We start from the raw sequence: 16912 nt of genomic DNA on the forward strand, positions 1-16912 counted from the left end.
CACATCCACAGGGATGGTATCGGCAACATTGGAAACATTGATATAGATTAGACCAAGAAGGTGTTCCCCGAGAGAGTAAAAACAGAGTAGGCTATATAAGCAGAAACAAGAATAAAACAATTGATTTAACATAATAAAAAAATGCATTGGCTGATTAACCTACCACTACTGTAGTTAGTGACAGAAAAGATTTCACTTTGATGGCTGATTCTTGGTTTTATAAGATATGGAGAAAGCATATGAACATTCTCGAAAGTCAAAAGAGCAAAACATATTTTCACAGAAAAATGTTAATTCCGTACAGCGGGACCTCATGACAGATAAGCCGCGATGTATCAGTCGAATTAACCCGAAACATGTATATTTAATCAAGGCAGGTATTTTAATGTTGTGCAATAAACCAGGTGTAACTTTATAAACTTTTCATAATGTTTTAAAGTTTTTTTAAAACTTGCCGAAAATTAAATATCAAAATATTTTTTTACTGACTCAATTCCAAGAACTACCAGGAGTACAAACATACCACAAATGTTTTGACAGATTAACCATACGCTGGAAAAGCCGTAAAACATCATTGTAAGTATAATATCTTATTCACATTATAGGGCAGGTTTGATTTTTCGATGCCATAAAAAGCCCCTGTTCTCTAATTAGATATTGCAAGGGCGTACAAACTTTAGGACTTTGACCGGCCTTATAAATTCTAGAAAGTCTACAAATCTGCAAAATCAGAATACAAAGGAATGCCATACATAAAATGTTCGGCTTCTTCAGTGCGTTTATTACCCGATCCGTTAAAAATTAGTGCCGATTTAAGCAACAATAAGGTCTACGTCTACGACTATGACGGCATCCAAACTTTTATGCTTCGTGGTCCCTTTTAAAAGGCTCTCGACCCTTGTGGCCCCCATGCTTATAAAAATACCAAGCATTGTGTTTAAAGTCTTTTCACTTGTTTTACTTCTTCACGTTAATAACTAATACAGCCATTAATAAACGAATAAATGCACTTTCTAAAAAATTAACAAATAAATCATTTTAATTTAAACTAACTTAGTTAGTCATTACAAATTTTGCTTTTCGACGACACCAAGGTATTTGTTATATTCGGCTGTATTTTGTACTGAGCCAAGCAATGTCACTACATTCGTCGAGATGATTATTCGATTTTCGTTTTATGAATGCGTTACTATTAGCCTACTTGACAAACAAGCTGCATAAACCGCTTAATGTTGGCCTAAAAATGACCTTTTGAATAACCCGGTAGCGTACAGTTTTTCGGTGAAATGTTTCTTTTGCAACTTAAAGGACATTGCGAACCGTTGCACCTGGCAATACACACTAGTTGCTTGCCTAACAACATTTGTCGGACACTTAATGATTAGGCGAAGGGTAAATGGCAAGTATAATAATTGGCCGCTTGGAAAATAACGCTGTCGCCGCACTAAATGATTATTACAAAGCAGCACAGTAATTATTTCGCCACAGCGACCGGTCCCTAACCAAACTTGCCACCCGCGAACGACCAATTAGGCGTAACTTTCCGCGATAAAACGAATAAAAAGGGTTCAATATTCTACTTTAAAGTTTAAACATCCCTACTGACTATAGAAAAATGTGTTACAAAACGTTACAAGAAAGGTTTAGTCGTAATAAAAACACAAAATTAAGTTAACTGGTAAATTTAGGAAATAGTGACACTTTGGTTTTTGCAATATCTAGCTGGAGAGTTATGCCGGTGGCCCCCCAATGACCGCTCCGTGGCCCCCCAGAGGAGGGGGGGGGGCGAGGGCCACGGTTGAGAAACCCTGGTCTACGATAATAAGGGCATCCAAAGGATCAGAAAGTCTGACTTTTAGACTTTGAGGTCTTAAACAATGCACTAGTTTAACCTAACAAATCTGCATAAGAAGATTAAGTTTAATAATACTTGACCAACCGGAACCCAAATGCTATCCAGCACCCTAACTTAAATATTGTGCGTTAATTTAATATAAACGCTTTGATTCCCAATACATCAATGTGTGACGCAACAATCGTATCTACCCTGGACGAGGAATTATCTTATGCCCACCGAGTTTGTTTTTTCCCCAGCGTTCAAATAATTATTCTACTAACGTACATTATTTGGGTTGCGGTTCGGTTTAGCGTTTGGGTTCAGGTATAGGTCAAGTATTATTAATTCTATCGCACATTTTTTAAGTTTTGTTTTAAGGTAAGTTTGGTGAGCTGATTCCAAATCTGTTGTCAAACTTTAACTATCACAATAAGTTTTAACTTTTTTAACCGTATGTGCCATTTTTGCCAAGTTGTACTTGAGTTTGCCTGAGATTGATGCAGAAGGTTTGTTATTCGTTTCACATACTGATGCTGATAAAAAAGGACAAGTACACCGGGCGGTGAATCTTTGTTCACCTTCTATGTATAGTCAATCAAAAGTAAATGATCATGTCGGTTACTTAAATTTGCCTAAATAGACTGCTAAATTGATAGTTTCCAGACTTCAAACGAAAAAAAGAGGTGTGGTGCAAGTGACGTCTCACTCTTGTAAGTCACTCAGTAATCACAAATGGTTGATTTTTGTAGACCTAAAAATGGGTAATTTTATTTTGGGCCAACAAGGAGACATTTCAAATACTCATACTTCTTGTCCTACTGGGAGAGTAGAGCCTAAAAGGAGCACTGCGTGAAAAAGTAATGGCTCTCAAAGATCAATTTGATATCCCCGGACGGAAACGTAATTAACGAACCACTGGTTGACCACAACTAAACATCACCCTCCCACCAGTTCCACCATGGCACTTTAAACTAGGCACTTCAATATTGAAACATGTAGGTAAATCTCATTGATCACGATGGACACTGTTTTGCTTACATCTTTTACCTGGGATTAGCGACGAAAGTAGGGATATTCGAAGGACTGCAGATTTAGCCTACATTGCTATAAGAGACCGCAAATTTGTAACATCCATGAACAGTCTTGAAGTTTGACCTTGGAACGCATTCGCTGATGTGGTCAAATACTTTCTTGGGAACAATAAGTCCCACAACTACCAAGAGATGATAGAACATCTCCTTTTCAGCTTGCAATCACTGAGGTGTAAGTGTAATATGAGCACTCCTGTACAGTTACCTCAACGTATTGCCGCAAAATCTTGGCGACTTTTTAGCGAGCAGGGTAAACAATTCTATCAGAATATCAAGCTGAAGGAGAAACGATAATAAGGAAATTGGAAGTGTTATATAATGGCTTATCACCGCTGGATGTTAATTATAGACGAGTTCCGAAAGCCCAATGTAAGAAGATACTGCGCTTTTTTACTGTCGGTAAGACAAGAATGATGGCTACCAAACATATTTAAACAGCAATTTAATGTTGATTAGGAAATTTAATTAGAAATAGGAACATTTCGGATTTGAAATATTGTTGACCGGAAGTGTTTTTGCTATTTAGAACAGTTTTTGCCCAAATACTTTATATCCCATAACTGATAGGAAAAAAACTAATGACAGATTTGGAATAAGTGACTAAAAGTACACTAGAATCAGTTGGCAAACCTTGTGCAGGAGATTATGTTGACCAGTGTAACAACGTTACAAGTTAAGTAGAACTACCACACAAAATCATTTTTATGCATATATACAATATATATATTTTAGACAACTCCTTTAAATCGATACCCTGGATTCGTTATTTTAGATTCAAAACCTAATATTCTACAATCCTCTTTCTACAAAGGAATTTTACTTTAAACATCCCTGACTATGGTGTTACTGTTAAATTTATCTACAAATGTCATTATTTAAGCAGTAGGCCTACTTGATTTTTATTTGCCTTGTATGAGTTACGTATGCTAAAAATGGGGGTGGAAAGTTTGGCCAATTTAATACAAATATACAGAATTAGGATGCGAGTAAGCGAGCTTTTTTTTGCATACTTTGGCATGTGCATATCTGGATTATTGTGCGCACAGTGCTAAGAAACGCCACGATGGCGACTATAGTCTGGATTGCAGCTGCTTATGTTTTAAAGATAAAATTATTTTATGACTTAACTTTGTGACGTTAATGCTAAAAATTTCAAACTAATAAAAAAAATCGTAAGTCAAACTACATACACTACCTACACAGGGTCGTATCTAAAAAATCAAAAAGGGGCCCGAATGTAAAAAAAAGGAAATTTCTCTAATTTCCGCCTGACGTTAATTAATACTGACGTCATCAAATAGTGATTGTTATGATGTCATAATAAACTAATTAGAAACAACCACACCCAGCTAAAGGTAACATTGAAAAACTCAACCGAGACCGTGAAATATATGTAATTGATTTTGGTAAAAATATAATTGGACTATCAGCAGACCAGTTTCCTAATTTCCATGTACGGGACTAACGCTAAATTACAAGCACTTCTTTAGCCACCTAAAATACTAAACGAAGATCGTTTTTCCCTGGTGCTATTATTTCACGATTTGCGCAACATCCGCACAGAGCTGTGTGCCAAGTCAGCTAAAATACAAGCTGCGGTTGAGAGAAAATAAGTTGTGTCAATTGCACACTAAACACGTGGTCTTACGATATGCTTATAGAGCAGGTGTCGGCAACCTACGGCTGTAATTCATCCGGCCCGTCGCCTCTTTGACAAATTAGACACCATTTCACATACTTTTTGACTATTTTAACTAGAAAAGTGTGAAAAAGTTTATGATCTTTCTCCATCCGGTTTGATTACGTTTTAATGCTGTCTTTTCAACTAGATCAGCACTTCTTTACTGTTGCGCCGTGCTGGACAGCTGCCAAATACTTCGCGCAAAAACGGAAAACGTATTCAAAAATATTGGATATATTTTTGTTAAATTTTTTTTATTTTTCATTTTTGCCAATGTCATAATTACTTGCAAGAAATTTAAAAGAAATGCCGGTATACCAAAAAAATAATCGCGCTCGCTTCGCTCGCCAGGTGTGCCTTGACTTAAACATGTTTACAAACACAGAGGTAGATAAACTTTAAATGTTATAGCGTTCCCCAAAGTAGTTTTATTTCACCTTTCATTAGTAGTATGGATGACGACGTGTGGACTCGTATTTTAAACCAACAAACGCCTTCTTTGCGCTTTGGGCCAACAATTTTCTGCATCTTCAATGTAATTAAGCACATCTTTAAGTGCAAAAAAATTCGAGGCCCGCCTAATTCACACTTGTTCTAACATTTTAATAACACAATTCTTAATAAACATTTTGTGCGGCCTGCAGAGACTATTCTGACATTGGTTTTGGCCCGCGACTAGCAAAAGGTTGCCGACCCCTGTTATAGAGAATACATTTGCATTATCTTACATAACTTTATAATGGCGACTATGAAACGCACACGGCTTTGACTAATATACCACCCTTTAAGAATCTCCTCAGGTTAGAAAAAAATACCGTTTTGATACCAACGTTGGATATTGGCACTGACAGCGAACAGCGAGGAACATTACCGGCGCCTTACTTGACTTTTTTGGCGAGAAAAAAAAAGAAAGGGTTGACTTACCGTAGTCAATTGTCGAATACACACTTGCTAAACAGCCAACCTGAATGAATAACGAAAAAGAAAAACTATCGTGGGTTTCCGGTCGACCAAACAAAACATGAAAAACGGCGTTTTGCGCTCGATTTTGGTTTCGAATTAGGTTATGGCGCGTGACCCAATTACAAAGATTAAAATTTTGAAACCTATGATTTATTTTTTATTAGGAATAGGAGTTTGTATAAGCGACAATTACAGATAAAACAGGAAACAGGGTCCAACGCCTACAGTATTATCACACTTAGTTTTACATAATTATGGCAGAACAAACGATAATTTTGACCCACAGCCAAATGAGTTACAAAAAATACAGTTGCAAGAGTTGTTACTTCTTGATCCGGCATTGTCCATGAATGAAGGCACTTTTAATGGGTTTTAGCTCAAGTGCAATATTTCGCAGATGGTAGCCTACATTTTGCACGAGCCGGATATGTTTGCACACTTATTAACACACTTAGGCACGGAAACAAATGTTTTTGCAGGCAACATGATCCGGAGAATATTCTAGAAGCCACTATCTATGCGTTGTGGAGAATCATTCGGAATACTTCGTTCGCGATCACATAACCTTCCCCAGCCTTCCTTAGGATAAAGGTTTGAGAAAAACTGTGCGGGTGATCATCATCAGTCTGCAGAACGAAAATAAACTTTAGCTCATCTGAAACACATTGACGACCAAACTATCCAATAAAAAGACATCTTCTTGTTTGTATTGAACGGTTCAAGCAATTTAAAATGTGATTAAGATTTTAGAATTACAAAAAGGCTTGATTTCATCACAAACATTTGCTACAAGAAATTAAACTGTTGTGAGAGTTTGGGTCAACGACAAACAATATCGCCAAACATAAACCAGATAATTTTTTTGGGGGCAGAATATTGATTTTGTTAAACAATATTTTATAGTAATACTTCATTGGGATTTAAGGATTTGCAGTAAAACGATTGCATTTTAAAAGTTTAACCTTTTTTTTTTCAAAAAAGGGAGATTATCTTTGCCAAATGAAACCGAAGTACTTGGTGTTTTTGCAAAATCTGACTGTGCCTGTTTCATATGCAAAAGATAGGATTGTAAAGGGGTGGAGAGTTTCCGGGAATTTTGAAGGACCCGGGAATAATGGGAATATTGGGAATTTTCAAATTTGGAATTTATTATGTTTAAAACATTAATTAAATATTTCATCAACCAGAAAAAAATATTAAAAACCTATCTTAAGCATTTCTAGACGAGCAGGAAGAGATGCTAACCGGCAGCAACTAGTACAGGGGTCGGCAACCTTTTTCTAGTCGCGGGCCTAAACCAAACTAGAAAGGTCTCTGGGGCCGCACAATAAGTTAAGAATTGTGTTATTAAAATGTTAGAACAACAGTATATCAGGCGGGTATCGTTTTTTATTTGCGTGTTTAATTACATTTAATGAGGCAGTAAAGTGTTGGCGCAAAGCGCGAAAAAAGCGTTTGTTTAGTGTAAAATTCGAGTCCACACGTCGTTATCCATACTACTAATGAAAAGTGTGATGAAACTACTTTGAAGAAACGCAGTAAGTTAGTCTAATTTTATTGGTTAGTCTAATTCAATATTTGCTAAGTTTTTAAGTCGGGCGTACCCTGCGAGCAAAGTGAACGCGATTTTTTTTTGGTATATCGGTATTTCTTTTAAATTTCTTTCAAGTTTTTATTACACTGCCGAAAAATAATAAAAATGTTAAAAAACGGTCCTTGTCAGCTTTCCACGCCGCAACGGTAAACAAGCACTGATCTTTTGAAAAGACATTACAAAACGTAATCAACCGGATGTATGAACATCATTCGCGCATAGCGGGAAAAGTTTTTGCACTTACGTAGTTAAAATAGTCAAAAAGTATGTGAAATGGGCTCGTGTCTATTTTGTCAAATAGGCGGCAGGCCGGATGAATTATTTGGACGGACCGTAGGTTGCCGACCCCTGAACTAATACAACGACTTTGTAACTCACAAAACAACAAATGTTAGCTGGGGGTATTTTGGCCCAGACCGGTCAGTGTTGTTTGTAAACAAACAGATTGGTAATGATTCTTTTTTGCAGTTACTAAACTTAACCATGTGTTTGTATGTTCTTAAATATTTAGCTATACATAGTACTTTTAATCTAAACAGTTTAAGGCCATTATTTTCCTGTTTCCATATCAAACTAAGATTGTTTTGAAAGTTTCCTAAAATTTCCCAAAATTCCCGTTAATTCCCAAAATTTCCATGGAAAGTTTCGGCTTTAAAAATTCCCGGAAATTTTGCAATCCTAGCAAAAGATATATATTTTGTTTATTTACGAATTAATTATTTTACAGCAGGGGTCGGAAACCTTTTTTTAGTCGCGGGCCAATACCAAACTCAGAAAGGTCTATGCGGGCCGCACAAAAAGTTTACCAAGAATAGTTTTATTAAATCGTTAAAACAACTGTGAATCAGGCGGGTCTCGGACTTTTTTGCACTTAGAGACGTGTTTATTTACATAAGAAGGCAGTAAAGTGTTGGCGCGAAGCGCGAAAAACAAGTCCACAGGTCGTCATTCATACTACTAATAAAAAGTTTAATAAAAATACTTTGAAGAAACGCGATAACTTTAATGGTTAATCTAGTTGAATTTGCTAACTTTTTATGTCTGGACGTACCACCTGGCGAGCAAAGTAAGCGCGATTTGCTTTTGGTATACCGGTATTTCTTTTAAATTTGTTGCAAGTTTTTATTCCGCTCCAGAAAATTTTTTGGGACTTATATGTGAAATGGTCTCGTGTCAAGTTTTGTCAAATAGGCGGCGGGCCGTAGGTTGCCGACTCTTTTTTTGCAGTTTTCATTACAAGAAAATATATTAATTTATTTATTTTAAACGAGAATTTTTCTTTTGAATTTAGTTGTTTGCCGGAGATATATTACGCACATAACACAATGTTTAAATCAGGGCGATTAATTTTGCATGAAGCCGAAAAATAGCGGATTGTTGTTTCACCTGTTGTCAGTAAAACTTCAAATGACTGAAGATGCCAAGAGTGGAATACAATAATGTGTTGTTTAAACCAGTGTATTAATAAAATTTTAAAAATTTGTCAAAAAATATTTTTAGGTTCAAATTTGTCATAGTTTTAGTTTTGTAGGTCCAATTTATCCTTTTTTACGTCAAAACAAACGACCCCGTTGTAACCTATGGATGTTTTTTACGAAATTGGGTTATTTATATGTGAATTGCATAAAGGCTAGTGCAAACACTACAAGTTTGTTTAAAAATGCCCAAAAGGGTGGTCCGTCTTGAGACCTTTTTATAGGCACTTTTTGTTTCACATGTAGCTTTAACAAAACCAATTTGGGCTCATTTTTGTGCATGAACAGAAGTCGATTGGAAACAAATTTCGACACATTTTTTCAAAGTAAAAAATGGATAATGAAGTTATTGATATCCTTAGAAAATAGTTACCATATAGGATTTACTGAGACAATTAGCGCTGGAAATGTGTAAAAAAAGTGCCAAAATTTTGATGCTTTTCACAAAAAATGAGCTACACTTGTTGTCAGGATAATGGTAAATAATTCGTTATTTTTAAATATAAAAAATACCTTAAGTTTTCCCATTACGACAACCATTAGGGCTTGGTTATCGTCTAATCCAACTATTGGTTGACAATCGATTGATGTAATTTCATGTGCAATTGTTTTGAACTTCAAGTCCTGTCAACAAAAAACAATTTTTTTTATATTTTTTACAAGGAATTGATTATACAAAGCAGTTAATGTAAAACAATAGATGGCCTCAAGTGTTCTTTTTATGACTATATTGAGTGTTTTCTGTTAACTTAAAATTGAGGGTTTTGTTATGGGCAAAAAATAGTTCAACCTGCATACCGACTGTCAAAATACAAAGGTCTTGTTAATAATATATATTTATATTGTAAATCTTATGATCCTTTTTTTTTAATTAACACAAACTATTTTCCCTCAACCGGAGCTCAGATTTTTGCTGACTTTGCACAAAGCTCGGCGCAGATGTTGCGCTAATCGTGACATAATACCACCCGGGAAAAACGATCTTCGTTTAGTTTTGCTTGTAATTTAGCGTAGTCCCGTATATGGAACTTAGGACAATACGCTGCTCATAGTCGAATTATGATTACACCAAAATCAATCACACATATTTCACGGTCTTCGTTTTCTTTTTCGCCCGAAGTTAACGATTGCATTAAGTGGTTTTACAGCTGGCGCCTGGCATGATTGTCGATCACGCACGTGTTCGCTTTTGCTGGACGTTACTTGTTTCTGGTTAGTTTTTTATGACGTCATTACAATCACTTTTTTATGACGTTATAATTCACTACCGTCAGACAAAAATAGGGGAATTCCCTAAGTTGAAATTTCGGGACACCCCCTTTGAAACGGCCAGCTACGCGCCTGGCGGTACCTGCAAATTTGGTTCGCATTTTGCATTTTTATTGTGACCATGGATAGTTAACACCATGTGGATGTAAATTTTACACCAAACACAATAGATTATTTTTTACCTTTGTTTCAATCACTCTACTGCCCTCTTTAATATAATTAGATCAATTGTATGTCCGCCTCAGTTGATAAAGTAAAATTTTCAAAACTAGAAATTTTAACCATAAAACAAATAGTCATTTAAAATTGATTACAGCCCATCCAAACCTTTCCGAGTTTGGAATTTGCTCTTAACAAGAAAAAGGTTGTCGACCTTGTATTAGAAAGTCAGTTAATCACACAAGGATCACCATATCACCCATGGGAAAAAAGTTAAGTCAAGGCATTTGAAACGTAGATCGCATGCACCAACCAGAAGAGGTCAGAAAATGTGTAAGCTTTACATGATGCGATAGAAAAATATATATCAGATTAAAATTACATTTATATCACACTTGGTGGTACAGATCGCAATTCTTTTATCTAACAATTGCAACCAAAAAACGGTTAGGAATCACTACTTTTGGCAGCCATCAGCCTTCAGTTGCTGGTCTAAACTGGCTAATTAACAATGTGTGGGGAAGCAATGTGAAAAGAGGACACAAGGCAAAAAGCCTTGTTCTATTCATCCTAAAGGCGTCATGCAATATTGTCACTTTTATGTGAATCCACATATCGCTGCCTCTGTGTGGATTTAGACTTCCAACAAAACAAATCTTTCTGTGAAATTATCTGGTTAGAGATTTCTTTGCTGTAAGCGCAAATCTAAAAAGTTTTTGCAAAATGCCATTTCATTGTGGCTGTGAGTAACGTCTTCCTGACTGTGAAACAATATATACACACACTAACAGAGCTTGCTTTTTTTGCTGGTGGTACAAAACTACAATATTTCCTAAATTTATTTGTAAGAAATAATCCATGCTTGTGTACTATTGGAAAAATAGTAATAAAAATAAATATATATATTGTTACCCTGATTTTTAACATGACAGCGTCCTTTCCATTACACTTTTGGTCTTCAAAACTCATCATCGACTGGGGCACCTAGAAAATGTAGTTAAAAGTAAGGCAACTAAAGTTTTGTTAAAAAACTCTTGATTTTTTAGTTTGTGGCAAGATATACAACTGTAGACCCACTGTTTTAAACCAAAAAACATCTAAAAAAAAATGTTTAATATAAATACTGATGATTTTATAATCTTGTTCTAATAAGAACACACACACATACACATAAACATATATATACAAAGAGGCGCCAAGAATGGGTGTGCACAGGGTTTTTCAACGCCCTGAATTTTTGCTATGGCATCAAAATGCCCTGTTTCACCAAATTATTTCACCAAATTACATGCACAACTAGTGTACAAATTTCAATTAAAAATATAATAAAAATATGTCGCCAGTGGCACAGATTAAAAAAAAATGTGCTAAACTTAGAGTGGGGCAAGTGTATGTTCCCCTTAGATTTATAAACCGGTTATCCCACATGTTCCGGGTATTTGAACAATGTAAATGCATTATTGTTTGGTATTGTTTGGAGGAACTTTTTCTACTCTAAATAAGCCATGCATACCCTGAAACTATAAACGCTAGAACAGTTACTCACATATAAATCTCCAAGGGCTTCTTTGTTGGAAGCCATAGTTGCATAGTAGTGCCCAACGAACAATTGTGCAATAGCATGCGGGTCATTCATGTTTTGTTTTTTATTATTTTAAGTTGATGGTACCAAGCTGTAAAGCTATTTAACATCAAAAAATGTTATTGCAAGAGTTTTTTTAGCACAGATATATCAAACACATTTATAAACATTACCGCTAATTAATTATACTCGGTAATACATAAACAAATATCAATTGTTTAAAATACACATTGTTACAAATAAACAAGATTTATTGAGAACAATTTAATTTACAGTGTTCGTTCAAAACCTGCTCTCAAAGCCTATTCAGCAAATTAACGTAAAGTTGGTAAACCTGCAAAAATTTAGTGAAAAACTAAACATAAGTTGTGACATAGTAAATACCACAGGCCAGGAGTAATAAGTATTAGAGATTGACTGATATCACTTTTGACTGTTATCGATACCTAATATTTACCTATTTTGTCAACCAACACCATTTAAATCGCATTTCAATCAAAATATGGGCAAATAATTGGTCAACAATTACTGATACTGATATATCTGTAAAAGCGAAATATTGGCCAAGCAGCCAATATATATATATATATATATATATGTTGCTATTTGCACTGCAATGTACAACTGGTCAATGCTATATTGTGACAACAGTGCACAACAGGCCATGTATACCCAAGTGTCCGGATCAAAGATCAAAGCTAGGCAACAAACAAAAGGTATATATACAAAGGGTATACAGAGTTAGTGCATGCCACGCCTGTGAAATAATTCCTTTTTTATTTATTCAGACCTATGTTGTATTTCATTAGGAAGGCATGATCTTGACGTATGCAAAATCACTCTGTTTTGTGACCAGATAAAGAACCTTTTCAAATCAAAGGCGCATTGCATACCATGGACTTTCTGACAGAAATTTAAAACTTTGGGAAATTATTCATATGTATATGTCTTTTAAGTTCCATTGGATGTTAAAAGACAAATTCAAATCACAATTTTTGCAACTTAGATCAGATAAATAAACGATGAAAGTTATTGTATTTGTGAAAGTTTTTTTATAATAAACTTTAAAGATCATAGGCTTTAGCATTTGCAATAATTGGCATGGTGTGGGATTAAGGAATCCCATGGATTATTATTAGTTATGTAATTTAACTGTTGAAATCAATTTTAGTTTGGCAATTTAACTGTCATATGTCAAGAAAACCATACCAAAAAGGAGGATCACACAATCATTTTGGCATTGGGTACATATATGGGTGGAATACTATTCTAGATGACAACAAACAATAAACCAACTTAATAACAGTTAATTACTGAAGACAAATTTTCTATTTCTTGAATTTGCAAATCTGATAATTTAATTCAGTAATACCAATGGATTGATTTGCAATGGAGTCATAATCATACCACTCCTTTTCCGAAAAATCAACATCTTCAAAAATGGCTGGAGACAGGCTTGATAGTACTTTCCAGCCATTTCGAAAGTCAAACTCAACAGGTTCAATACCCCGACATTCGAATACAACTACAATTGCAAATTGACCATCGCTGTCATCTTTGTAAGATGCAATTTCATCTTTTAATATGTCTATATTGTTTTCTCTTGAACACATTTTACACTTTTGCACCATAGAGGCAAAACCACGGCCACCTTTTAGTTCTGTAGTTTCAATCAAATTTATATATTGCCAAGTATTGCTAACTTCTCCGCAATTGTTGCACCGAAGTTTCAAGTACCATCGAAAATCATCACCAGAGGTCTGGATTTCTTTCACATTCTCCAATGTTGCACACAAGGCCAAAGAAATTTTAACCATTGTAAACAAGATAGCGTTTTTTTATAACCTAACCTTAAAAATGATACAACATAATACAAAAAACAAAAGGTTAAAAAATACCTAATAATAACATTGATCAACACACATTGTAAATAAAGTTTTACTGGTTTCAGGGTATTTTGATGCCACTAAATCTGATTTTAGGAACACTAAAATCCAGTTTTAGAAACACTGAATCCAAAAAAAATTATCTTGTTTTTCTCTTTCATTTGCTTAAAAAGTGCTAAAAATACGCAAATTTTGACATTTGCGTTCTTTTTATGCTACAACTTTGATGAGATGTATCTGTATTTCATTTTTTGGCCATCAAAAATGCCTGCTTTTCAATGGTCAAAGCAGGAAATGCTCTGCAAATACAATTGAATCAGTCCCCGTTGTATGCAAGGCTTATACAAACTGCTTTATCACAAAAAGTTTGATGTTCAGTGGCGGAGGAATGATTTTCTAGCAACTAACAATTCATTGCTGATGTTAGCTTTATCAAATTTCATGGAATCTCTAGGTGGCCATCCTTTTTCACCCAGCGATTAGTGATACATTACAAAGTTAGCTATCATACATCATACAATATGTGGATATTTTGTTCAGCCTCTTTGTGGGTCAAGCAAAACATTTAGCATTTCAAAGTCTACATCTCAATTGGTGAGAGTCATTATCCACTTTCTGCAATACTACTTTAATTATAATCTTCTTTTAGTGTTGTTCAATGGCCAATTGGGTTAGATGCATATCGATTACTGATACATAACAATACATATATTCTAACTTTTTAAACTATATATGACAAGTGCCATTCTTAAGATATATATTGTGGTACACCCAATATAAACAGAAGCCCTTTGATGTATTTGCAGCAAACAAATTCATCTTGTTGGCAAAAATACGAAAGCAATTCTTTTTCTTTGGAATGGTAGAATGTTATGAAATCTACAGTTCTAAGACAGTTTTCTGTTTGGTTGCTAAAATTTCTGCTGCTTCTTTGGATCTAGATTGCAAAGTTATTTGTAGGGCGGAGAAGATTTTGCAGTTTGAAATTTTCACAAAAAAATTATACAGAAAACTGTTACCTCGATGGAAGTTTTTTTGCATTTGAGCAATTTTTCGTTGATTTTATATGAAATGCATGGTTACGACTGAGCGGCAAACTAGGGCGTTACTTTCCAAGAATCTCGAGGGTGCACAGTTGAAAAAATCCTGTTGACCAGGTGCAACAAAGGTAAAAAAAGTGCATCTCGGGTGCAGTTTTAAATTTCTGGTAGAAAGTTTATTATTTTACGATGCACTCAGGCACCAAATTTAATAGGTTTGGTAATATTTTTTTTCTTTTTTTTTCTTTATATCAGTTAAAAATGACTATTTTTTTTAAAGTTTTGGTATGTTGCCGAATAACCAGGACTATAAAAAATCCCGGGATTCGGGATGGTTAATTTGAGGTAAATCCCGAGAATTTCCCGTCGAAACATTCCCGGATAGGAACCCTACTTTAAACAGATGCAGTACAATCTTTTACATATTTCAGGTGCAGTTTAGATTTTTTTGGGGGAACACTTTAAAAAAAAACTCGCGGGTACACCTTCCATACTTTCCACAGTGGGTCACTGAAATAGCTGTACAACTTTCAAACAAACTTCGACTGCTGTTAATTGCCCACCGTGGAAAGTATGGCAAGTGTACCCACAAGTTTTTTCAACCCTTTAAAAGTGCATCCAGAAAAGAATAAATCTACACCCCAAATATGTAAGACGCTTGTGCGGCATACGTTTAAAGTGCAATGTATGCAATACAAATCGATGACAGAGTGTCACCAAAGCAGTGACAGGGTGTCATGGAATCAGTGACAGGTGTCATCAGTTTGGTGACACTGACAGGGTGTCAATAAAAAGCCACGGCCCCTCCTCCAATGCAGAGTGCATCGGACAATCATAAAGTGCACCCCAAATTTTGAAGCGGGTACACTTTTTTACCTTTGTTACACCCAATCACTCGGATTTTTTAGGCCGTGCACCTGAAAGATCTCGTCAAAATCTGCCATACTTTCCAGACTGGTCAATTGCAGAGCTTCCAGCCTTATAATGAAGTCCATCATGTTCTATCTGATTAGGAGCTCAAATGATTCTCTTGCTAATTCTCTGGCTACAGAACTACAGTATTAACTTTTATTATATCATCTAGTCTACAAACATCTAGCTACAAAACGAGATATTGCCATTATGATAAACCTACTATTCCACCCACATCAATGATCACCTGGTTTATCATCTGATGCTGCACAGTTTGTTTAACGCTGAGAAATTAAATCTTATATATATAGTACAACAACATAACCTGGAGCTAGTCAACATGCAAAGTCAGCACAAAATTATATGGGCAGAATAAATATATTTAAGTTAAAAAAAACTTACCACCATAAAGAATAGTCAATTTTTTATAAATTAAAAAAAAATATGACACTGGTCTAGAATCCTACCACAATGCACATTATTAGGGTTAGGGTTTGTGCTAGGGTGGGTTATGCAATAATATTAAATAATTAATATAATAATACTTAACCCCTTACCCACCCACATCGATTCGCTAACTCGCATCCTAACCCAATATATTATGTGTTGATTTAATAACTGTGGTAGCATTCTACACAATCGCCGAAAATATTAATAAAATAGTTTTAATAAACAGAAAAAAAATTTTGATTAAAGATTTTACCTAACAAATTAAGATTGCTCTTGCCCAAGAAATTACCCTTCCAGTGTTATCAAACTTACCATATGATATGTGAAATATTGTTTTAAACTTCGATAATAATCTAGGGATTCTAGACCAGCGACATTAATATTCATAACTGATCGCGGCATCTTAAGTTAAAACTGCCCGATTCAAATTCCAATCGCGTCAATTTTTATATACAGGCAGGCTGCGCTAAGTACCGGGTGTATTAAAAACTTTATTCTGAAGTAATAGTTCATAGGATGCTACAATAAGTATACGTATTGAAGTATTTCGTTACGAAGGATACTGGTCAAGAAAATTTTACAATATAGACGTTTCTTACAGTTGCGTTCAACTTTTTTACCAGATGGTCAAGTTTGATACCTTTGTAATACTAAAAGGTACGGTCTCAAACGTATATTGTTTTAGCATTGCAGACACTAGGGCTGGGCCACATGTGAATGTTCTTAATGACCCGCGCGGTATTTTTCGAACTTAGGCTACTTATATTATTAAATTGCTGACGTAATTTATGGCAAACTTACATTCTTAGAAATTTACGTTTATTGTTTGCTTTTAATGTCACTCTACAAGGAAAGTGTTTTTTAACCAATTTTATTTACGCCACGGAACACTTTTTCATTAAAATATTTTTGCGGAACATCAAGCAAAAGTTTAAAATAAAGCAAAATACAAAAAAAAAAGCCAAACACAACA

The 16912-nt window shown here is 35.0% G+C and overlaps 2 protein-coding genes across 2 annotated transcripts; both read right to left on the reverse strand.

The window, feature by feature from the left end:
• Positions 1–4942: 4942 nt before the first annotated feature.
• LOC146160250 (putative nuclear transport factor 2) lies at positions 4943–12200 on the reverse strand. Its single transcript, XM_083384727.1, has 4 exons — positions 11616–12200; positions 10982–11053; positions 9155–9265; positions 4943–6198 (listed from the first exon to the last, which is right to left on the reverse strand). Exons 1-4 carry the CDS (start codon positions 11703–11705, stop codon positions 6088–6090), a joined length of 384 nt encoding a protein of 127 aa, XP_083240853.1. The 5' UTR covers positions 11706–12200; the 3' UTR covers positions 4943–6087.
• A 57-nt stretch (positions 12201–12257) lies between these two features.
• LOC146160251 (CXXC motif containing zinc binding protein-like) lies at positions 12258–13495 on the reverse strand. The gene has a single exon (XM_083385376.1). It carries the CDS (start codon positions 13466–13468, stop codon positions 12980–12982), a length of 489 nt encoding a protein of 162 aa, XP_083241502.1. The 5' UTR covers positions 13469–13495; the 3' UTR covers positions 12258–12979.
• Between the last annotated feature and the right edge of the window lie 3417 nt (positions 13496–16912).

The sequence above is a fragment of the Ascidiella aspersa genome, chromosome 3 (genome assembly GCF_963924565.1).
Source record: "Ascidiella aspersa chromosome 3, kaAscAspe10.2, whole genome shotgun sequence".
NCBI classification, from domain to species: domain Eukaryota; kingdom Metazoa; phylum Chordata; class Ascidiacea; order Phlebobranchia; family Ascidiidae; genus Ascidiella; species Ascidiella aspersa.